The 21,927-nt window shown below is 51.0% G+C and overlaps 1 protein-coding gene across 6 annotated transcripts in view; it reads left to right on the top strand.

Moving 5' to 3' along the window:
- The window catches only part of lrba (LPS responsive beige-like anchor protein), a 343,066-nt gene that overhangs the window by 286,619 nt on the left and 34,520 nt on the right, over nt 1-21,927 (top strand). For 4 of the 6 annotated variants that reach the window (XM_031828372.1, XM_031828374.1, XM_031828371.1 and 1 more), the window contains 2 exons: nt 5,770-5,859; nt 21,143-21,335. In XM_031828372.1, coding sequence (XP_031684232.1) covers nt 5,770-5,859; nt 21,143-21,335 — 283 coding nt within the window. The remainder of the gene's footprint in view (nt 1-5,769; nt 5,860-21,142; nt 21,336-21,927) is intronic. The other 2 variants (XM_031828375.1, XM_031828373.1) reach the window with 1 other exon arrangement.

Below are 21,927 nucleotides of genomic sequence, written 5' to 3'. Positions count from 1 at the left end.
ACACACACACACACACACACACAACACACACACACACACACACACTTTATCTGCTCTCTCTCTCTCTGATGGCACCATGCTGTGCGGGGGTGTGGATTTATTCATTCTCCTGATCATCAGAGCAGCTCCAAGGTAAATAGTGGGTGTCAGAGATCCAATTTACCGTCCGGTTGTATTAACCATGCACCATGCCTCTGGCCATGCCTGGGTAATGGGCCTCTAGCAGGGGAAATGACCGACCACAGCCCCCCTCTCCCCACTGGTCCTGGTAATGAATCTGCATGCGTGGGTGGGTAGGTGGTGGGCTCAAGCACATCTGGATGGGAATGAGGTGATAAATCAGCGTTTGCCCTCGGTGCCCCGCCATGCGATGCTCCAGTCACTGAGCATGAAGGGCAGCTGAATGGCAGGGGATGAGGAGGAGGAGGTACAGAGGTACGGAGCGTGTTCTGTTGTCCTCTATAGAGGCCGCAGGGAGAGACCATACTGTACACACAGTCCCAGTTCACGATCTGATGGAAGTGGTCTGTATCATCATATACTAATACAAGAGATTTTATCATATTTTTGGTTGTCAAAATGTGATATCAGAGAAATGTTTATATATATATAGAGGATATATATATATATATTATATAAAAGGATGATTTGGTATTTAATATGTATGGTATAATATAGGGATATATATGGTAAAACTCTTGCCAAATGTATTTTGGATGAACACGACAGACCACAGCTAATTACACCGGCACAGATGTTCATAGTGGTCCTGACGGACTACCCCTCACACCCCAGGCTCACACACTTTGATCAATCACCTCCATTTAATCCTCCTGCTGGACCTGTGCCAAACTACTAGGCTAGCTAGAGCTAGCGCCTGCAAACACCACTCACATTCACGCCGCGGACAAATACTGAAAAGGGTTCTTATTTTGTGTCATCAACATTTCTATGCAAGTCTGAAATCGTCTTGTAAAAGTCCTCTTTTAGTTCCCCTTCATCAAACAGTGATGCTGTGAAGACATCAGGTTAAATAGCTAGCTAGCGCTTATCGCCATCTTGCCCTGACTCCCATTCCAGTGACGTAATGACTTGGGCTTTTCCTAGAACCCCTACATGCATTCTCTGGTATTTCAAGATCCTCTTATTGACTGTAGGGCTATGTCCCAAATGGCACCCTATTCTCAAATGGCACCCTATACAGTGCACTCCTTTTGACCAGGGCCCTATGTGGGGAATAGGGTACTATTTGGGACACATCCTAGATCATCTGTTTGTAATCGATGGCCCAGTCTAATGGTCCCAGGAGTGGATTTACACTAAATAAAGAGGGAGGGACAGATCCCATTGTTCTCCTCAGCTGTGAGAGGAGTGGGGGATCAAAGCTTGAGTGGCAGAGAAAAGAAGGGTGGGGGAGAGAAAGGGAGAGCGAAGGAAAGAGAGGGAGCGGGGAAGGGGGAGGTAAGAGGCAGGGATACAGACTGGGAGAGAGGGAGAGGGAGGGAGAGAGATGGAAAGAGAGGGAGTGGGGAAGAGGGAGGTAAGAGGCAGGGAGACAGACTGGGAGAGAGGGAGGGAGCGGGGAAGGGGGAGGTAAGAGGCAGGGAGACAGACTGAGGGAGAGAGAGAGAAGGAAAGAGAGTGAGCGGGGAAGAGGGAGGTAAGAGGCAGGGAGACAGACTGGGAGAGAGGGAGAGGGAGGGAGAGAGAGGGAGCGGGGAAGGGGGAGGTAAGAGGCAGGGAGACAGACTGGGAGAGAGGGAGGGAGGGAAAGAGAGGGAGCGGGGAAGAGGGAGGTAAGAGGCAGGGAGACAGACTGAGGGAGGGAGGGAGAGAGAAGGAAAGAGAGTGAGCGGGGAAGAGGGAGGTAAGAGGCAGGGAGACAGACTGGGAGAGAGGGAGAGGGAGGGAGAGAGAGGGAGCGGGGAAGGGGGAGGTAAGAGGCAGGGAGACAGACTGGGAGAGAGGGAGAGGGAGGGAGAGAGAGGGTGGGGGGAAGGGGGAGGTAAGAGGCAGGGAGACAGACTGGGAGAGAGGAGGGAGGAGGGAGAGGGGGGGAAAGAGAGGGAGCGGGAAGGGGGAGGTAAGAGGCAGGGAGACAGACTGAGGGAGAGAGGGAGCGGGAAGGGGGAGGTAAGAGGCAGGGAGACAGACTGAGGGAGAGAGGGAGCGGGAAGGGGGAGGTAAGAGGCAGGGAGACAGACTGGGAGAGAGGGAGAGGGAGGGAGAGAGAGAGATGGAAGAGAGGGAGCGGGGAAGGGGGAGGTAAGAGGCAGGGAGACAGACTGGGAGAGAGGGAGGGAGGGAGGGAGAGGGAGGTAAGAGGCAGGGAGACGGACTGAGGGAGGGAGGGAGAGAGAAGGAAAGAGAGGGAGCGGGGAAGAGGGAGGTAAGAGGCAGGGAGAGAGGGAGAGGGAGGGAGAGAGATGGAAAGAGAGGGAGTGGGGAAGAGGGAGGTAAGAGGCAGGGAGACAGACTGGGAGAGAGGGAGGGAGCGGGGAAGGGGGAGGTAAGAGGCAGGGAGACAGACTGAGGGAGAGAGAGAGAGAAGGAAAGAGAGTGAGCGGGGAAGAGGGAGGTAAGAGGCAGGGAGACAGACTGGGAGAGAGGGAGAGGGAGGGAGAGAGAGGGAGCGGGGAAGGGGGAGGTAAGAGGCAGGGAGACAGACTGGGAGAGAGGGAGGGAGGGAAAGAGAGGGAGCGGGGAAGAGGGAGGTAAGAGGCAGGGAGACAGGACTGAGGGAGGGAGGAGAGAGAAGGAAAGAGAGTGAGCGGGGAAGAGGGAGGTAAGAGGCAGGGAGACAGACTGGGAGAGAGGGAGAGGGAGGGAGAGAGAGGGAGCGGGGAAGGGGGAGGTAAGAGGCAGGGAGACAGACTGGGAGAGAGGGAGAGGGAGGGAGAGAGAGGGTGGGGGGAAGGGGGAGGTAAGAGGGCAGGGAGACAGACTGAGGGGGGAGGTAAGAGGCAGGGAGACAGACTGGGAGAGAGGGAGGGAGGGAGAGGGGGGGAAAGAGAGGGAGCGGGGAAGGGGGAGGTAAGAGGCAGGGAGACAGACTGAGGGAGAGAGGGAGCGGGAAGGGGGAGGTAAGAGGCAGGGAGACAGACTGAGGGAGAGAGGGAGCGGGAAGGGGGAGGTAAGAGGCAGGGAGACAGACTGGGAGAGAGGGAGAGGGAGGGAGAGAGAGAGATGGAAGAGAGGGAGCGGGGAAGGGGGAGGTAAGAGGCAGGGAGACAGACTGGGAGAGAGGGAGGGAGGGAGGGAGAGGGAGGTAAGAGGCAGGGAGACGGACTGAGGGAGGGAGGGAGAGAGAAGGAAAGAGAGGGAGCGGGGAAGAGGGAGGTAAGAGGCAGGGAGACAGACTGAGAGAGGGAGGGAGAGAGAGGGAGCGGGGAAGGGGGAGGTAAGAGGCAGGGAGACAGACTGGGAGAGAGGGAGAGGGAACGGGGAAGGGGGAGGTAAGAGGCAGGGAGACAGACTGGGAGGGAGAGAGAGAGAGAGGGAAAGAGAGGGAGTGGGGAAGGGGGAGGTAAGAGGCAGGGAGACAGACTGAGGGAGAGAGGGAGAGAGAAGGAAAGAGAGGGAGAGGGAAGGGGGAGGTAAGAGGCAGGGAGACAGACTGAGGGAGAGAGGGAGAGAGAAGGAAAGAGAGGGAGAGGGAAGGGGGAGGTAAGAGGCAGGGAGACAGACTGGGAGAGAGGGAGAGGGAGGGAGAGGGAAAGAGAGGGAGTGGGGAAGGGGGAGGTAAGAGGCAGGGAGACAGACTGAGGGAGAGAGAGGGAGAGAGAAGGAAAGAGAGGGAGAGGGAAGGGGGAGGTAAGAGGCAGGGAGACAGACTGAGGGAGGGAGGGAGGGAGAGGGAGGGGGAAGGGGGAGGTAAGAGGCAGGGAGACAGACTGGGAGAGAGGGAGAGGGAGGGAGAGAGATGGAAAGAGAGGGAGCGGGAAGGGGGAGGTAAGAGGCAGGGAGACAGACTGAGGGAGGGAGGGAGGGAGGGAGGGAGGGAGGGAGAGGGAGGGGGAAGGGGGAGGTAAGAGGCAGGGAGACAGACTGGGAGAGAGGGAGAGGGAGGGAGAGAGAGGGAACCAAAGCCCTGGGTTTTCTGACGCTCACATATCAACTGGCGTCGGTGGAGGCCTTGAGTCTAGGCCGGGAGATTTTCTCATACCTGTTAGAGATTAGGAGCCATCTTTTTTTTTTACTACACTGGGATCCTCCACAAAAGCTGGAAGGTAGGATGGCAGGCAGAGGCTGGAGTATAGATCTGATCTGAAATGACTTCCACTTCTCAATGTAGTGACTTCTGACCAGAGTACAAATAGGGGTCTGGTCAAAAAAAGTGCACTACATAGGAAATAGGGTGCCATTTCACATGAATCCCAGGTATTAGTATACAGTAAGTATAGTCTGAGTCTATGGGCTTAACTGAGGCTTAACTCTCTTTTTCTTTCTCTCTCTCACATCTCTCTCTAGTCTCTCTCTCTCTCTCTAGTCTCTCGTCTCTCTCTCTAGTCTCTCTCTCTAGTCTGTCTGTCTCTCTAGTCTCTCTTTCTCTCTAGTCTCTCTCTTTCTCTCTCTAGTCTCTCTAGTCTATGTCTCTCTTGTGTCTCTCTCTCTAGTCTCTCTCTAGTCTCTCTCCCTCTCTCTAGTCTCTCTCCCTCTCTCTAGTCTCTCTCTCTATAGTCTCTCTCTCTCTCTCTCTCTCTCTCTAGTCTCTCTCTCTCTAGTCTCTCTCTAGTCTCTGGTTAGTTTCAGACAATAGGGATAAGCAGTGCCGTTCACAGCAACGTTTTCTCATGGAAATCCCATCTGCAGTCAGTACAGGCCTTCTCAATGAGATCACTCCCAGAGTCCAGGCCAACCCCCGGCTCAGACTCAACCACTGCAGTCTCACATAGTACTCTGCTCTTCTCCACACTCTCTCTCTCTCACACGCAGTCACACACAGTCAGATTGCACGGCGCAGCAGTCTCTCACTTAACCTCTCTTTCCTGCCCAATATCTTTCTTTCTGTCTCCCTCTCGCTCTCTTTCTCAATTAAATTTCAATGTAAGGGGCTTTATTGGCATGGGAAACATATATGTTATCATTGCCAAAGAAAGTGGAGTAGGTAATAAACAAAAGTGAAATAAACAGTAAAAAGGTGAAAGGTGAACTTTACACTCACAGAAGTTCCAAATGAATAAAGACATGTCTATATACAGTGTTGTAACAATGTGCAAATAGTTAAAGTACAAAAGGAAAAATAGATGAACATAATTATGAGTTGTATTTACAATGTATTGGGTTGTATTTCCTCTCTCTCTCTGTAGCCCCATCTCACCTAGAGTACTCCTACACACACCTACCTCTGTTGCTGTATGTATTCTTTACTGTGTTGACCATACACTAGTACATCTCTCTGTCCTCCCAGCCCTGTGTTACCTTGACTCTGTGGCCCCTGATGTTGTCCAGAGCTGAGAGGCGGCGTCTCCTGTGACATTTATGGTCCTATATCTCTTAATTAGCGCCACCTAACCCGCCTGTCTGTCTCTCTCTGTCTCTCTCTCTGTTTCTCTCTCTCTCTCTCTTACTTTCTCTCGCTCTCATACTCTCTCTCGCTCTTTTTCTCTCTCTCGCTCTTTTTCTCTCTCTCGCTCTTTTTCTCTCTCTTACTCTCTCTCTCTCTCTCTCTCTCTCTCTCTCTCTCTCTCTCTCTCTCTCTCTCTCTCTCTCTCTCTCTCTCTCTCTCTCTCTCTCTACCTCTACCTCTACCTCTCTCCCTCTCGCCAGGCTGTGGAGGCACAGATCAGGAGTTTTGGACAGACCCCATGTCAGCTGCTCATCGAGCCACACCCACCAAGGAGCTCCGCCATGCAGGTGGTGAGTCTCGCACACACATACGCGCGTGCTCACACACACAGGCTGACCACCATACCATACCCAATACCGTGCCCAATACCCAATACCGACCCATCTCCTCAGTAGTGTAGATAGAACCAGAGACACAATGGAATAGCCTTGACTCTCTGACTGCTCGCATGTTAAATGATCGTCTCTGACTGCTAGCATGTTAAATGACTCTCTCTGACTGCTAGCATGTTAAATGACCGTCTCTGACTGCTAGCATGTTAAATGACCGTCTCTGACTGCTAGCATGTTAAATGACTCTCTCTGACTGCTAGCATGTTAAATGACTCTCTCTGACTGCTAGCATGTTAAATGACTCTCTCTGACTGCTAGCATGTTAAATGACCGTCTCTGACTGCTAGCATGTTAAATGACTATCTCTGACTGCTCGCATGTTAAATGACTCTCTCTGACTGCTCGCATGTTAAATGACTCTCTCTGACTGCTCGCATGTTAAATGACTCTGACTGCTAGCATGTTAAATGACTCTCTCTGACTGCTCGCATGTTAAATGACTCTCTCTGACTGCTCGCATGTTAAATGACCGTCTCTGACTGCTAGCATGTTAAATGACTCTCTCTGACTGCTCGCATGTTAAATGACTCTGACTGCTAGCATGTTAAATGACTCTCTCTGACTGCTAGCATGTTAAATGACTCTCTCTGACTGCTAGCATGTTAAATGACTCTCTCTGACTGCTAGCATGTTAAATGACCGTCTCTGACTGCTAGCATGTTAAATGACCGTCTCTGACTGCTGGCATGTTAAATGACTGTCTCTGACTGCTAGCATGTTAAATGTCTCTCTCTGACTGCTAGCATGTTAAATGACTGTCTCTGACTGCTAGCATGTTAAATGACTCTGACTGCTAGCATGTTAAATGACTGTCTCTGACTGCTAGCATGTTAAATGACTGTCTCTGACTGCTAGCATGTTAAATGACTCTCTCTGACTGCTAGCATGTTAAATGACTCTCTGACTGCTAGCATGTTAAATGACTCTCTGACTGCTAGCATGTTAAATGACTCTCTGACTGCTAGCATGTTAAATGACTGTCTCTGACTGCTAGCATGTTAAATGACTGTCTCTGACTGCTAGCATGTTAAATGACTCTCTCTGACTGCTAGCATGTTAAATGACTCTCTGACTGCTAGCATGTTAAATGACTCTCTCTGACTGCTAGCATGTTAAATGACTCTCTCTGACTGCTAGCATGTTAAATGACTCTCTGACTGCTAGCATGTTAAATGACTCTGACTGCTAGCATGTTAAATGACTCTCTGACTGCTAGCATGTTAAATGACTCTCTCTGACTGCTAGCATGTTAAATGACTCTCTCTGACTGCTTGCATGTTAAATGACTCTCTCTGACTGCTAGCATGTTAAATGGCTCTCTGACTGCTAGCATGTTAAATGACTCTCTCTGACTGCTAGCATGTTTAAATGACTCTCTCTGACTGCTTGCATGTTAAATGACTCTCTCTGACTGCTAGCATGTTAAATGACTCTCTCTGACTGCTAGCATGTTAAATGACTCTCTCTGACTGCTAGCATGTTAAATGACCGTCTCTGACTGCTAGCATGTTAAATGGCTCTCTCTGACTGCTAGCATGTTAAATGGCTCTCTCTGACTGCTAGCATGTTAAATGGCTCTCTCTGACTGCTCGCATGTTAAATGGCTCTCTCTGACTGCTAGCATGTTAAATGGCTGTCTCTGCTTTGACTCATACTAGCCCATCTATAGTCTTTCCTCTCCCCCCCATCATCCCTCCATCCTAACCCTGGGAAACGTAAGCTCTGATTTTGAACCCATCTCCTCTCGTCCTCGTGAGGGGTGAGGTGTGATTTTGGGTGTAGGGGTGAGGTGTGATTTTGGGTGTAGGGGTGAGGTGTGATTTGGGTGTAGGGGTGAGGTGTGATTTTGGGTGTAGGGGGGCGGATGAGGGTGAATGGATTAGCACTGTGGAAACATGGTCCTGAGCCAAACTCCCACTCTACACCTTTAGACAGACAGACGAGGGGACCAGGGGAGAACCAGAGGGAGGAGGACCGGCTGGGAACAATGGCCCATAGGTGACAGGCTTTTAAGGGGCAGGAAGAGGGGGTGAGGCGGGTGAAGGTGGGGGGGGGCTGTGGATGACGTGCCGACTTGAGCCCCCCCAGAGCCCCCATTAGTGGGGTGGCCCTGTGGCGCTGACAGCTGGAGACCATTGGAACACACACACATATACACAAACACACACATATACACAAACACACACATATACACAAACACACACATATACACAAACACACACATATACACAAACACACATATGCACATACACACAAACACACACACACACAAACACACACATATACACACACATATACACATACACACAAACACACACACACACACATATACAGAAACACACACACACACATCTACACAAACACACACACACATATACACAAACACACATATACACAAACACACACACACCCAAACACAAACACATACACACACACATATACACAAACACACATATACACACACACAAACACAAACATACATAAACACACACATACACAAACACACACATATACACAAACACATACACATACACAAACACATACACAAACACACACATATACACAAACACACACACAAACACATACACAAACACACACACAAACACATACACAAACACAACACACTCATATACACAAACACACACATATACACAAACACACACATATACACACACATATACACTAACACACACACATACACAAACACACACACATACACACACACATACACAAACACACACAAACACATACACAAACACAAACACACACACAAACACATACACAAACACATACACAAACACAAACACACACACAAACACAAACACACACACAAACACAAACACATACACAAACACACACACATACACACACACATACACAAACACACACAAACACACACATATACACAAACACAAACACATACACAAACACAAACACACACACAAACACATACACAAACACACACACAAACACATACACAAACACACACATACACACATACACATTCACAAACACACTCATATACACAAACACACACATATACACAAACACAAACACATACACAAACACATATACACAAACACACACATATACACAAACACATACACAAACACATATACACAAACACACACATATAAACATATACACAAACACACACGCACATAGCGCTGTCCATATGCCACCCATGTTTACCAAACACCCCATTAGCTCCTCACCACATATCCAAATAATGCTATATTCATCCACAGGTTGGGAGTCTAGGGTTTCCCCCAGACCTGGGTGCAAATACTACTTGAATTCTTTCAAACACTGTTAGCGTTTGCCTGCCTGGAGTGCCAGGTGGGTGAGGTTAGCTTTTTTTGAGGGTAGATCAGATTTAATATTTGCCGATAGAACCCACAATCTATCAAATGAATTGTTTGCATAATTTCTAATCCCCCTAATTTAGGTTTTTTATTTCTTTATATTTTTCCCCCTCCCTGATTGGAGTAAATTTAACGGAAAACAGTACTTCTATTTCTATTTTCTCTCACATGACTATAGAAATAACTTTGTATATATTCCTAATTTCCTCTCTCTGTAAGTGCTGGACTTTCACACACAGCGGCCAATCCTCCATTAATTCTGATCTGAACTCCAACTAAAATATTTACCCATCTTTTCCAGTATAATGCCATTTTATCATTTCCTTTTGCAAAACATCCCTCACTGTGATGTCTTACGAGGGTCCTGACTCAAAGCGAGCCACCGATGGACAGTACCTGAAAAGATGTTCTGTTGATTCTGTTTCCTCCCCTTCTAATGTCTTAATGAAATCAGAAGTTGACTATCCTGACCTGGCGTACAGTATACTATTAGTAACAGTATTAACTCTTCCACTCTTACAGTGGGGTGCAGTACAGTAGGGTGCAGGAGGGTACAGTGCAGTACAGTGCAGTAGGGTGCAGTACAGTAGGGTGCTCTGAGTACAGTAGGGTGCTCTGAGTACAGTAGGGTGCTGTGCATACAGTAGGGTGCAGTACAGTAGGGTGCAGTACAGCACAGTGCAGTAGGGTGCAGTACAGCACAGTGCAGTAGGGTGCAGTGCAGTACAGTAGGGTGCAGTACAGTAGGGTTGCAGTGCAGTACAGTAGGGTGCAGTACAGTAGGGTGCAGTGCAGTAGGGTGCAGTACAATACAGTAGGGTGCAGTACAGTAGGGTGCATTGCAGTACAGTACAGTAGGGTGCAGTGCAGTACAGTAGGGTGCAGTGCAGTACAGTAGGGTGCGGTACAGTAGGGTGCGGTACAGTAGGGTGCAGTACAGTAGGGTGCAGTGGAGTACAGTACAGTAGGGTACAGTACAGTAGGGTGCAGTGCAGTAGGGTACAGTGCAGTAGGGTACAGTGCAGTAGGGTACGGTGCCGTACAGTAGGGTGCAGTACAGTAGGGTACAGTAGGGTGCAGTACAGTAGGGTGCAGTACAGTAGGGCGCAGTACAGTAGGGCGCAGTACAGTAGGGCGCAGTACAGTAGGGCGCAGTACAGTAGGGCGCAGTATAGTAGGGTGCAGTGCAGTACAGTGAGGTACAGTAAGAGCTGTTGAGATGAGAAGGGAGCAGTAGAGTAACGAGGGGAGAAATGGGGAGACACTTTCCTAGACAAATAAATGCTAGGTGGTTGAGCAGGGCCTCAATTCCCTGTGGTGAGACACACGTACGTACGGAAATCCATTGGAAACTCGACCCCAGTACTGGAGCAGGAGGTCATATGAGTCCATCCTTTCAAGTGGTTAAAGGTGTCTTGTATGTAATTGTTTGGCCTCTCCGGTGGTGGTAGGTGGGCCTGGTGTGTTTGGACAGGTTTGACGTGTCCTAGACAGACTGATGTTCAGTGCCTTCCTCTTTCCATTCACACCAGCAGCAGATGAGGGACTTCTTTCCTTCTCTCTCTCCTTTCTTTAACTTGCACTCGCAATTTCTCTCCAGACTCCAGTCCTGGCATGTCTCCCTGTCTGAGTGTAGTGTGGTGTCAGAATCATGTTATGTCCCCCTGTCTGAGTGTAGTGTGGTGTAAGAATCTTGGCATGTCCCCCTGTCTGAGTGTAGTGTCAGACTCTGGTCCTGACATGTCCCCCTGTCTGAGTGTGGTGTCAGACTCTGGTCCTGACATGTCCCCCTGTCTGAGTGTAGTGTGGTGTCAGACTCTGGTCCTGACATGTCCCCCTGTCTGAGTGTAGTGTCAGACTCTGGTCCTGACATGTCCCCCTGTCTGAGTGTAGTGTCAGACTCTGGTCCTGAAATGTCCCCCTGTCTGAGTGTAGTGTGGTGTCAGACTCTGGTCCTGACATGTCCCCCTGTCTGAGTGTAGTGTGGTGTCAGACTCTGGTCCTGACATGTCCCCCTGTCTGAGTGTAGTGTCAGACTCTGGTCCTGACATGTCCCCCTGTCTGAGTGTAGTGTCAGACTCTGGTCCTGAAATGTCCCCCTGTCTGAGTGTAGTGTGGTGTCAGACTCTGGTCCTGACATGTCCCCCTGTCTGAGTGTAGTGTGGTGTCAGACTCTGGTCCTGGCATGTCCCCCTGTCTGAGTGTAGTGTCAGACTCTGGTCCTGGCATGTCCCCCTGTCTGAGTGTAGTGTCAGACTCTGGTCCTGGCATGTCCCCCTGTCTGAGTCTAGTGTCAGACTCTGGTCCTGGCATGTCCCCCTGTCTGAGTCTAGTGTCAGACTCTGGTCCTGGCATGTCCCCCTGTCTGAGTCTAGTGTCAGACTCTGGTCTGACATGTCCCCCTGTCTGAGTGTAGTGTGGTGTCAGACTCTGGTCCTGACATGTCCCCCTGTCTGAGTGTAGTGTCAGACTCTGGCCCTGACATGTCCCCCTGTCTGAGTGTAGTGTCAGACTCTGGTCCTGACATGTCCCTCTGTCTGAGTGTAGTGTCAGACTCTGGTCCTGACATGTCCCCCTGTCTGAGTGTAGTGTGGTGTCAGACTCTGGTCCTGACATGTCCCCCTGTCTGAGTGTAGTGTCAGACTCTGGCCCTGACATGTCCCCCTGTCTGAGTGTAGTGTCAGACTCTGGTCCTGACATGTCCCCCTGTCTGAGTGTAGTGTGGTGTCAGACTCTGGTCCTGACATGTCCCCCTGTCTGAGTGTAGTGCCAGACTCTGGTCCTGACATGTCCCCCTGTCTGAGTGTAGTGTCAGACTCTGGTCCTGACATGTCCCCCTGTCTGAGTGTAGTGTAGTGTCAGACTCTGGTCCTGACATGTCCCCCTGTCTGAGTGTAGTGTGGTGTCAGACTCTGGTCCTGACATGTCCCCCTGTCTGAGTGTAGTGTAGTGTCAGACTCTGGTCCTGACATGTCCCCCTGTCTGAGTGTAGTGTGGTGTCAGACTCTGGTCCTGGCATGTCCCCCTGTCTGAGTCTAGTGTCAGACTCTGGTCCTGGCATGTCCCCCTGTCTGAGTCTAGTGTCAGACTCTGGTCCTGGCATGTCCCCCTGTCTGAGTGTAGTGTCAGACTCTGGTCCTGACATGTCCCCCTGTCTGAGTCTAGTGTCAGACTCTGGTCCTGACATGTCCCCCTGTCTGAGTGTAGTGTCAGACTCTGGTCCTGACATGTCCCCCTGTCTGAGTGTAGTGTCAGAATCTGGTCCTGACATGTCCCCCTGTCTGAGTGTAGTGTCAGACTCTGGTCCTGACATGTCCCCCTGTCTGAGTGTAGTGTAGTGTCAGACTCTGGTCCTGACATGTCCCCCTGTCTGAGTGTAGTGTGGTGTCAGACTCTGGTCCTGGTATGTCCCCCTGTCTGAGTGTAGTGTGGTGTCAGACTCTGGTCCTGGCATGTCCCCCTGTCTGAGTCTAGTGTCAGACTCTGGTCCTGGCATGTCCCCCTGTCTGAGTCTAGTGTCAGACTCTGGTCCTGGCATGTCCCCCTGTCTGAGTGTAGTGTCAGACTCTGGTCCTGACATGTCCCCCTGTCTGAGTCTAGTGTCAGACTCTGGTCCTGACATGTCCCCCTGTCTGAGTGTAGTATGGTGTCAGACTCTGGTCCTGGCATGTCCCCCTGTCTGAGTGTAGTGTGGTGTCAGACTCTGGTCCTGACATGTCCCCCTGTCTGAGTGTAGTATGGTGTTAGACTCTGGTCCTGACATGTCCCCCTGTCTGAGTCTAGTGTCAGACTCTGGTCCTGGCATGTCCCCCTGTCTGAGTCTAGTGTCAGACTCTGGTCCTGACATGTCCCCCTGTCTGAGTGTAGTGTGGTGTCAGACTCTGGTCCTGACATGTCCCCCTGTCTGAGTGTAGTGTCAGACTCTGGTCCTGACATGTCCCCCTGTCTGAGTGTAGTGTCAGACTCTGGTCCTGACATGTCCCCCTGTCTGAGTGTAGTGTCAGACTCTGGTCCTGACATGTCCCCCTGTCTGAGTGTAGTGTCAGACTCTGGTCCTGACATGTCCCCCTGTCTGAGTCTAGTGTCAGACTCTGGTCCTGACATGTCCCCCTGTCTGAGTGTAGTATGGTGTCAGACTCTGGTCCTGGCATGTCCCCCTGTCTGAGTGTAGTGTGGTGTCAGACTCTGGTCCTGACATGTCCCCCTGTCTGAGTGTAGTATGGTGTTAGACTCTGGTCCTGACATGTCCCCCTGTCTGAGTCTAGTGTCAGACTCTGGTCCTGGCATGTCCCCCTGTCTGAGTCTAGTGTCAGACTCTGGTCCTGACATGTCCCCCTGTCTGAGTGTAGTGTGGTGTCAGACTCTGGTCCTGACATGTCCCCCTGTCTGAGTGTAGTGTCAGACTCTGGTCCTGACATGTCCCCCTGTCTGAGTGTAGTGTCAGACTCTGGTCCTGACATGTCCCCCTGTCTGAGTGTAGTGTCAGACTCTGGTCCTGACATGTCCCCCTGTCTGAGTGTAGTGTCAGACTCTGGTCCTGACATGTCCCCCTGTCTGAGTGTAGTGTCAGACTCTGGTCCTGGCATGTCCCCCTGTCTGAGTGTAGTGTCAGACTCTGGTCCTGGCATGTCCCCCTGTCTGAGTCTAGTGTCAGACTCTGGTCCTGGCATGTCCCCCTGTCTGAGTGTAGTGTCAGACTCTGGTCCTGACATGTCCCCCTGTCTGAGTCTAGTGTCAGACTCTGGTCCTGACATGTCCCCCTGTCTGAGTGTAGTATGGTGTCAGACTCTGGTCCTGGCATGTCCCCCTGTCTGAGTGTAGTGTGGTGTCAGACTCTGGTCCTGACATGTCCCCCTGTCTGAGTGTAGTGTGGTGTCAGACTCTGGTCCTGACATGTCCCCCTGTCTGAGTGTAGTATGGTGTTAGACTCTGGTCCTGACATGTCCCCCTGTCTGAGTGTAGTGTCAGACTCTGGTCCTGACATGTCCCCCTGTCTGAGTGTAGTGTCAGACTCTGGTCCTGACATGTCCCCCTGTCTGAGTGTAGTGTGGTGTCAGACTCTGGTCCTGACATGTCCCCCTGTCTGAGTGTAGTGTCAGACTCTGGTCCTGACATGTCCCCCTGTCTGAGTGTAGTGTCAGACTCTGGTCCTGACATGTCCCCCTGTCTGAGTGTAGTGTCAGACTCTGGTCCTGACATGTCCCCCTGTCTGAGTGTAGTGTAGTGTCAGACTCTGGTCCTGACATGTCCCCCTGTCTGAGTGTAGTGTAGTGTCAGACTCTGGTCCTGACATGTCCCCCTGTCTGAGTGTAGTGTGGTGTCAGACTTTGGTCCTGACTTGTCCCCCTGTCTGAGTGTAGTGTGGTGTCAGACTCTGGTCCTGACATGTCCCCCTGTATGAGTGTAGTGTCAGACTCTGGTCCTGACATGTCCCCCTGTCTGAGTGTAGTGTAGTGTCAGACTCTGGTCCTGACATGTCCCCCTGTCTGAGTGTAGTGTGGTGTCAGACTCTGGTCCTGGCATGTCCCCCTGTCTGAGTGTAGTGTCAGACTCTGGTCCTGGCATGTCCCCCTGTCTGAGTCTAGTGTCAGACTCTGGTCCTGGCATGTCCCCCTGTCTGAGTCTAGTGTCAGACTCTGGTCCTGGCATGTCCCCCTGTCTGAGTGTAGTGTCAGACTCTGGTCCTGACATGTCCCCCTGTCTGAGTCTAGTGTCAGACTCTGGTCCTGACATGTCCCCCTGTCTGAGTGTAGTATGGTGTCAGACTCTGGTCCTGACATGTCCCCCTGTCTGAGTGTAGTGTGGTGTCAGACTCTGGTCCTGACATGTCCCCTTGTCTGAGTGTAGTGTCAGACTCTGGTCCTGACATGTCCCCCTGTCTGAGTGTAGTGTGGTGTCAGACTCTGGTCCTGGCATGTCCCCCTGTCTGAGTGTAGTATAGTGTCAGACTCTGGTCCTGACATGTCCCCCTGTCTGAGTCTAGTGTCAGACTCTGGTCCTGGCATGTCCCCCTGTCTGAGTGTAGTATAGTGTCAGACTCTGGTCCTGACATGTCCCCCTGTCTGAGTGTAGTGTCAGACTCTGGTCCTGACATGTCCCCCTGTCTGAGTGTAGTGTCAGACTCTGGTCCTGACATGTCCCCCTGTCTGAGTGTAGTGCCAGACTCTGGTCCTGACATGTCCCCCTGTCTGAGTGTATTGTCAGACTCTGGTCCTGACATGTCCCCCTGTCTGAGTGTAGTGTAGTGTCAGACTCTGGTCCTGACATGTCCCCCTGTCTGAGTGTAGTGTGGTGTCAGACTGGTCCTGACATGTCCCCCTGTCTGAGTGTAGTGTGGTGTCAGACTCTGGTCCTGACATGTCCCCCTGTCTGAGTCTAGTGTCAGACTCTGGTCCTGGCATGTCCCCCTGTCTGAGTGTAGTGTCAGACTCTGGTCCTGACATGTCCCCCTGTCTGAGTGTAGTGTGGTATTAGACTCTGGTCCTGACATGTCCCCCTGTCTGAGTCTAGTGTGGTGTCAGACTCTGGTCCTGACATGTCCCCCTGTCTGAGTGTAGTATGGTGTTAGACTCTGGTCCTGACATGTCCCCCTGTCTGAGTGTAGTGTCAGACTCTGGTCCTGACATGTCCCCCTGTCTGAGTGTAGTATGGTGTTAGACTCTGGTCCTGACATGTCCCCCTGTCTGAGTGTAGTGTCAGACTCTGGTCCTGACATGTCCCCCTGTCTGAGTGTAGTGTCAGACTCTGGTCCTGACATGTCCCCCTGTCTGAGTGTAGTGTCAGACTCTGGTCCTGACATGTCCCCCTGTCTGAGTGTAGTGCCAGACTCTGGTCCTGACATGTCCCCCTGTCTGAGTGTATTGTCAGACTCTGGTCCTGACATGTCCCCCTGTCTGAGTGTAGTATGGTGTCAGACTCTGGTCCTGACATGTCCCCCTGTCTGAGTCTAGTGTCAGACTCTGGTCCTGGCATGTCCCCCTGTCTGAGTGTAGTATAGTGTCAGACTCTGGTCCTGGCATGTCCCCCTGTCTGAGTCTAGTGTCAGACTCTGGTCCTGACATGTCCCCCTGTCTGAGTGTAGTATGGTGTTAGACTCTGGTCCTGACATGTCCCCCTGTCTGAGTCTAGTGTCAGACTCTGGTCCTGGCATGTCCCCCTGTCTGAGTGTAGTATAGTGTCAGACTCTGGTCCTGGCATGTCCCCCTGTCTGAGTCTAGTGTCAGACTCTGGTCCTGACATGTCCCCCTGTCTGAGTCTAGTGTCAGACTCTGGTCCTGACATGTCCCCCTGTCTGAGTGTAGTATGGTGTCAGACTCTGGTCCTGGCATGTCCCCCTGTCTGAGTGTAGTGTGGTGTCAGACTCTGGTCCTGACATGTCCCCCTGTCTGAGTGTAGTGTGGTGTCAGACTCTGGTCCTGACATGTCCCCCTGTCTGAGTGTAGTATGGTGTTAGACTCTGGTCCTGACATGTCCCCCTGTCTGAGTGTAGTATGGTGTCAGACTCTGGTCCTGACATGTCCCCCTGTCTGAGTCTAGTGTCAGACTCTGGTCCTGGCATGTCCCCCTGTCTGAGTGTAGTATAGTGTCAGACTCTGGTCCTGGCATGTCCCCCTGTCTGAGTCTAGTGTCAGACTCTGGTCCTGACATGTCCCCCTGTCTGAGTGTAGTGTGGTTTCAGACTCTGGTCCTGACATGTCCCCCTGTCTGAGTGTAGTGTCAGACTCTGGTCCTGACATGTCCCCCTGTCTGAGTGTAGTGTCAGACTCTGGTCCTGACATGTCCCCCTGTCTGAGTGTAGTGCCAGACTCTGGTCCTGACATGTCCCCCTGTCTGAGTGTATTGTCAGACTCTGGTCCTGACATGTCCCCCTGTCTGAGTGTAGTGTAGTGTCAGACTCTGGTCCTGACATGTCCCCCTGTCTGAGTGTAGTGTGGTGTCAGACTGGTCCTGACATGTCCCCCTGTCTGAGTGTAGTGTGGTGTCAGACTCTGGTCCTGACATGTCCCCCTGTCTGAGTCTAGTGTCAGACTCTGGTCCTGGCATGTCCCCCTGTCTGAGTGTAGTGTCAGACTCTGGTCCTGACATGTCCCCCTGTCTGAGTGTAGTGTGGTATTAGACTCTGGTCCTGACATGTCCCCCTGTCTGAGTCTAGTGTGGTGTCAGACTCTGGTCCTGACATGTCCCCCTGTCTGAGTGTAGTATGGTGTTAGACTCTGGTCCTGACATGTCCCCCTGTCTGAGTGTAGTGTCAGACTCTGGTCCTGACATGTCCCCCTGTCTGAGTGTAGTATGGTGTTAGACTCTGGTCCTGACATGTCCCCCTGTCTGAGTGTAGTGTCAGACTCTGGTCCTGACATGTCCCCCTGTCTGAGTGTAGTGTCAGACTCTGGTCCTGACATGTCCCCCTGTCTGAGTGTAGTGTCAGACTCTGGTCCTGACATGTCCCCCTGTCTGAGTGTAGTGCCAGACTCTGGTCCTGACATGTCCCCCTGTCTGAGTGTATTGTCAGACTCTGGTCCTGACATGTCCCCCTGTCTGAGTGTAGTATGGTGTCAGACTCTGGTCCTGACATGTCCCCCTGTCTGAGTCTAGTGTCAGACTCTGGTCCTGGCATGTCCCCCTGTCTGAGTGTAGTATAGTGTCAGACTCTGGTCCTGGCATGTCCCCCTGTCTGAGTCTAGTGTCAGACTCTGGTCCTGACATGTCCCCCTGTCTGAGTGTAGTGTGGTTTCAGACTCTGGTCCTGACATGTCCCCCTGTCTGAGTGTAGTGTCAGACTCTGGTCCTGACATGTCCCCCTGTCTGAGTGTAGTGTCAGACTCTGGTCCTGACATGTCCCCCTGTCTGAGTGTAGTGTCAGACTCTGGTCCTGACATGTCCCCCTGTCTGAGTGTAGTGTCAGACTCTGGTCCTGACATGTCCCCCTGTCTGAGTGTAGTGCCAGACTCTGGTCCTGACATGTCCCCCTGTCTGAGTGTATTGTCAGACTCTGGTCCTGACATGTCCCCCTGTCTGAGTGTAGTGTAGTGTCAGACTCTGGTCCTGACATGTCCCCCTGTCTGAGTGTAGTGTGGTGTCAGACTGGTCCTGACATGTCCCCCTGTCTGAGTGTAGTGTGGTGTCAGACTCTGGTCCTGACATGTCCCCCTGTCTGAGTCTAGTGTCAGACTCTGGTCCTGGCATGTCCCCCTGTCTGAGTGTAGTGTCAGACTCTGGTCCTGACATGTCCCCCTGTCTGAGTGTAGTGTGGTATTAGACTCTGGTCCTGACATGTCCCCCTGTCTGAGTCTAGTGTGGTGTCAGACTCTGGTCCTGACATGTCCCCCTGTCTGAGTGTAGTATGGTGTTAGACTCTGGTCCTGACATGTCCCCCTGTCTGAGTGTAGTGTCAGACTCTGGTCCTGACATGTCCCCCTGTCTGAGTGTAGTATGGTGTTAGACTCTGGTCCTGACATGTCCCCCTGTCTGAGTGTAGTGTCAGACTCTGGTCCTGACATGTCCCCCTGTCTGAGTGTAGTGTCAGACTCTGGTCCTGACATGTCCCCCTGTCTGAGTGTAGTGTCAGACTCTGGTCCTGACATGTCCCCCTGTCTGAGTGTAGTGCCAGACTCTGGTCCTGACATGTCCCCCTGTCTGAGTGTATTGTCAGACTCTGGTCCTGACATGTCCCCCTGTCTGAGTGTAGTGTAGTGTCAGACTCTGGTCCTGACATGTCCCCCTGTCTGAGTGTAGTGTGGTGTCAGACTGGTCCTGACATGTCCCCCTGTCTGAGTGTAGTGTGGTGTCAGACTCTGGTCCTGACATGTCCCCCTGTCTGAGTGTAGTATGGTGTCAGACTCTGGTCCTGGCATGTCCCCCTGTCTGAGTGTAGTGTCAGACTCTGGTCCTGACATGTCCCCCTGTCTGAGTGTAGTGTGGTATTAGACTCTGGTCCTGACATGTCCCCCTGTCTGAGTGTGGTGTCAGACTCTGGTCCTGGCATGTCCCCCTGTCTGAGTCTAGTGTGGTGTCAGACTCTGGTCCTGACATGTCCCCCTGTCTGAGTGTAGTATGGTGTTAGACTCTGGTCCTGACATGTCCCCCTGTCTGAGTGTAGTGTCAGACTCTGGTCCTGACATGTCCCCCTGTCTGAGTGTAGTATGGTGTCAGACTCTGGTCCTGACATGTCCCCCTGTCTGAGTGTAGTGTGGTGTCAGACTCTGGTCCTGGCATGTCCCCCTGTCTGAGTCTAGTGTCAGACTCTGGTCCTGGCATGTCCCCCTGTCTGAGTCTAGTGTCAGACTCTGGTCCTGGCATGTCCCCCTGTCTGAGTCTAGTGTCAGACTCTGGTCCTGACATGTCCCCCTGTCTGAGTGTAGTGTGGTGTCAGACTCTGGTCCTGGCATGTCCCCATGTTGGTGTTCAGTAATGACGTTGTCAGAGTATTCTAGTAGCCTGTTAAAACAACAGAGATTTACCTCAGTGTGCCTCTGACATTAAGCATGTATAGTATGTTCCCCAGCTCACTACAAGCATCCTGCAAATGACTCCTCAGTCTGAACAAATGGCACCCTATTTAATGTGGAGTGCACTTTTATTGACCAGAACCCTGATCAGAAGGAGTGCACTATGTAGAGGGAATAGGGTGCCATTTGGGACGCAGGATGATTAATGTGTGTGAGCCAAGCCAGTAAAAACAACTCTTATCAGTAGAAGTGAACTCACATGGTTTAAAGTGAGTGTCTTGACGAAGCTTGGCAGGAACAAATGTCAGTTCTTATATGAAGATAAATACAAAATGGGATTTTTATTTGACCGTTTATGTGGCGATTGATTGTTACCAATGATAAAAGTATCAAGTTCACTTCTGACCATTGTCATGTTAATGAACATTTCCCGAAGAGACCTGAGCAAAGTCTGAGAATTTTGAGGAAGAATGTTGACTTTTCTCATTGTGAAAAGATAGATAAATAATGTCTGGCATGTACACGAGTCCTTATATTTAGAGGTTCAGTCCAAGTAACTGCTAGTAGACTCTTGATTCATTACAGATGGTGTAGAATGTCAGACTTGAGGAGGACTCCAGTACCCAGCAACCCTCACTAACAGGTTATTAATGGTGCCACATTTGAGGCATTACCATAGAGATAAGATAGAGCACCATAGTTGGCTATAACCAATCACAGACGCCATAATGTAACGCAGATACAAAGATGAGTCCTCTATCTATCTGTATGGGCATTACAGAGACTTTTAATAGAGTGTTAAGGGGGAGCACTGTAACACCATTAACATGGGGAGTTCCACAGAGGAGTTTTTCTCACACACACACACACACACACACACACACACACACACACTATACCAATCCTGTGGATTTTTCTCCTCTTATGTTTTGTCTATTTGTTTGTTTGTCTTCCCTTTTAATGCTGAGACTTGTTGGTTCTTCCTTAGTAATTGACACAAACTTTGTCTTTAAGAAATAGTTTTCTTGTCTGTTTTTCTTGCCCTGACTTCTAATCGATGTTGTCATGTGAATAATGGTACTCTGTTTTTAGTACCTCAGCTTTTCTCCAGCTGGCCTCCTTCCCTTTCTATAGCTTGGCCTCTGAGTGCTGCCACTCCATGCTAGCTTCCCAGCTAACGTTCTCTCTGTCCCTCTCCTCCCTTCCCCCCTCTCTCTTTCACTCTCTTTTCTGCGTGCCGCTGCTCCTGCTGTCCCCTCTTCTCCTCCGCTGCTCCATCCCTCGCTCGCTCCTGCTCTTCGTCTGTGGATCTATCCATCCTCCTCTCCCTCCTTCCGTCCATCCGTCCGTCGATCTGTCCATCACCACCAGTATGTCCTCCTGCAGAGCCCGTTGATGTTCACGGAGCAGATGCAGCAGGATGTCATCATGGTGCTGAAGTTCCCCAGCAACTCTCCTGTGGCCCACGTGGCCGCCAACACCCAGCCTGGCCTCGCCACGCCCGCCATCATCACCGTCACCGCCAATCGCCTCTTCGCCGTCAACAAGTGGCACGGCCTGGCCGGTAAGAGGGGGATTGTAGGAAGTGGAGTCTAAAGTAGGATTATCTTGTAGAGGTCAGCAGGATAAACATTTTTTTTAACTAGGCAAGTCAGTTAAGAACAAATTCTTGTTTTACAATGGCGGCCTACCCCGGCCAAACCCTCCCCTAACTCGGATGACGCTGGGCCAATTGTGCGCCGCCCTATGGCTTGAAATGTACATTTAACCAATTCATTGAAATTCAACTCATATGTAGGATATGAGATATCAAGGATGTACATTTTGTGATCATAAGTCTGATTTCATGTAGCACGTCAAGGACCGGTACACAGAGTAGAGAGTTTTGGAGCACACAGTTGAGGACGACACGTTTATCAACACACAGTATCGTATCCACAGACCTTCAGTCAGTATTTATCTGTGTATCTCAACGAGAGCAGCCAATGGGCTTGTCTCTTTCATCTTCCCAGGACAGGACGTTGATTTCTGAGACAGTTGAGCGGTCCTCCTAAAAGGCAGGATCAAATGTGACACGTGCACTCTGCCAGCGTTAGGTTTCCCTTCCTCTTTGATGCATCAAGACCTCACTCCTCATGGTTTATTTATTAAACATC

This window comes from Oncorhynchus kisutch, linkage group LG7, assembly GCF_002021735.2.
Source record: "Oncorhynchus kisutch isolate 150728-3 linkage group LG7, Okis_V2, whole genome shotgun sequence".
NCBI lineage: Eukaryota > Metazoa > Chordata > Actinopteri > Salmoniformes > Salmonidae > Oncorhynchus > Oncorhynchus kisutch.
This window is presented reverse-complemented; position numbering and strand designations above follow the sequence as displayed.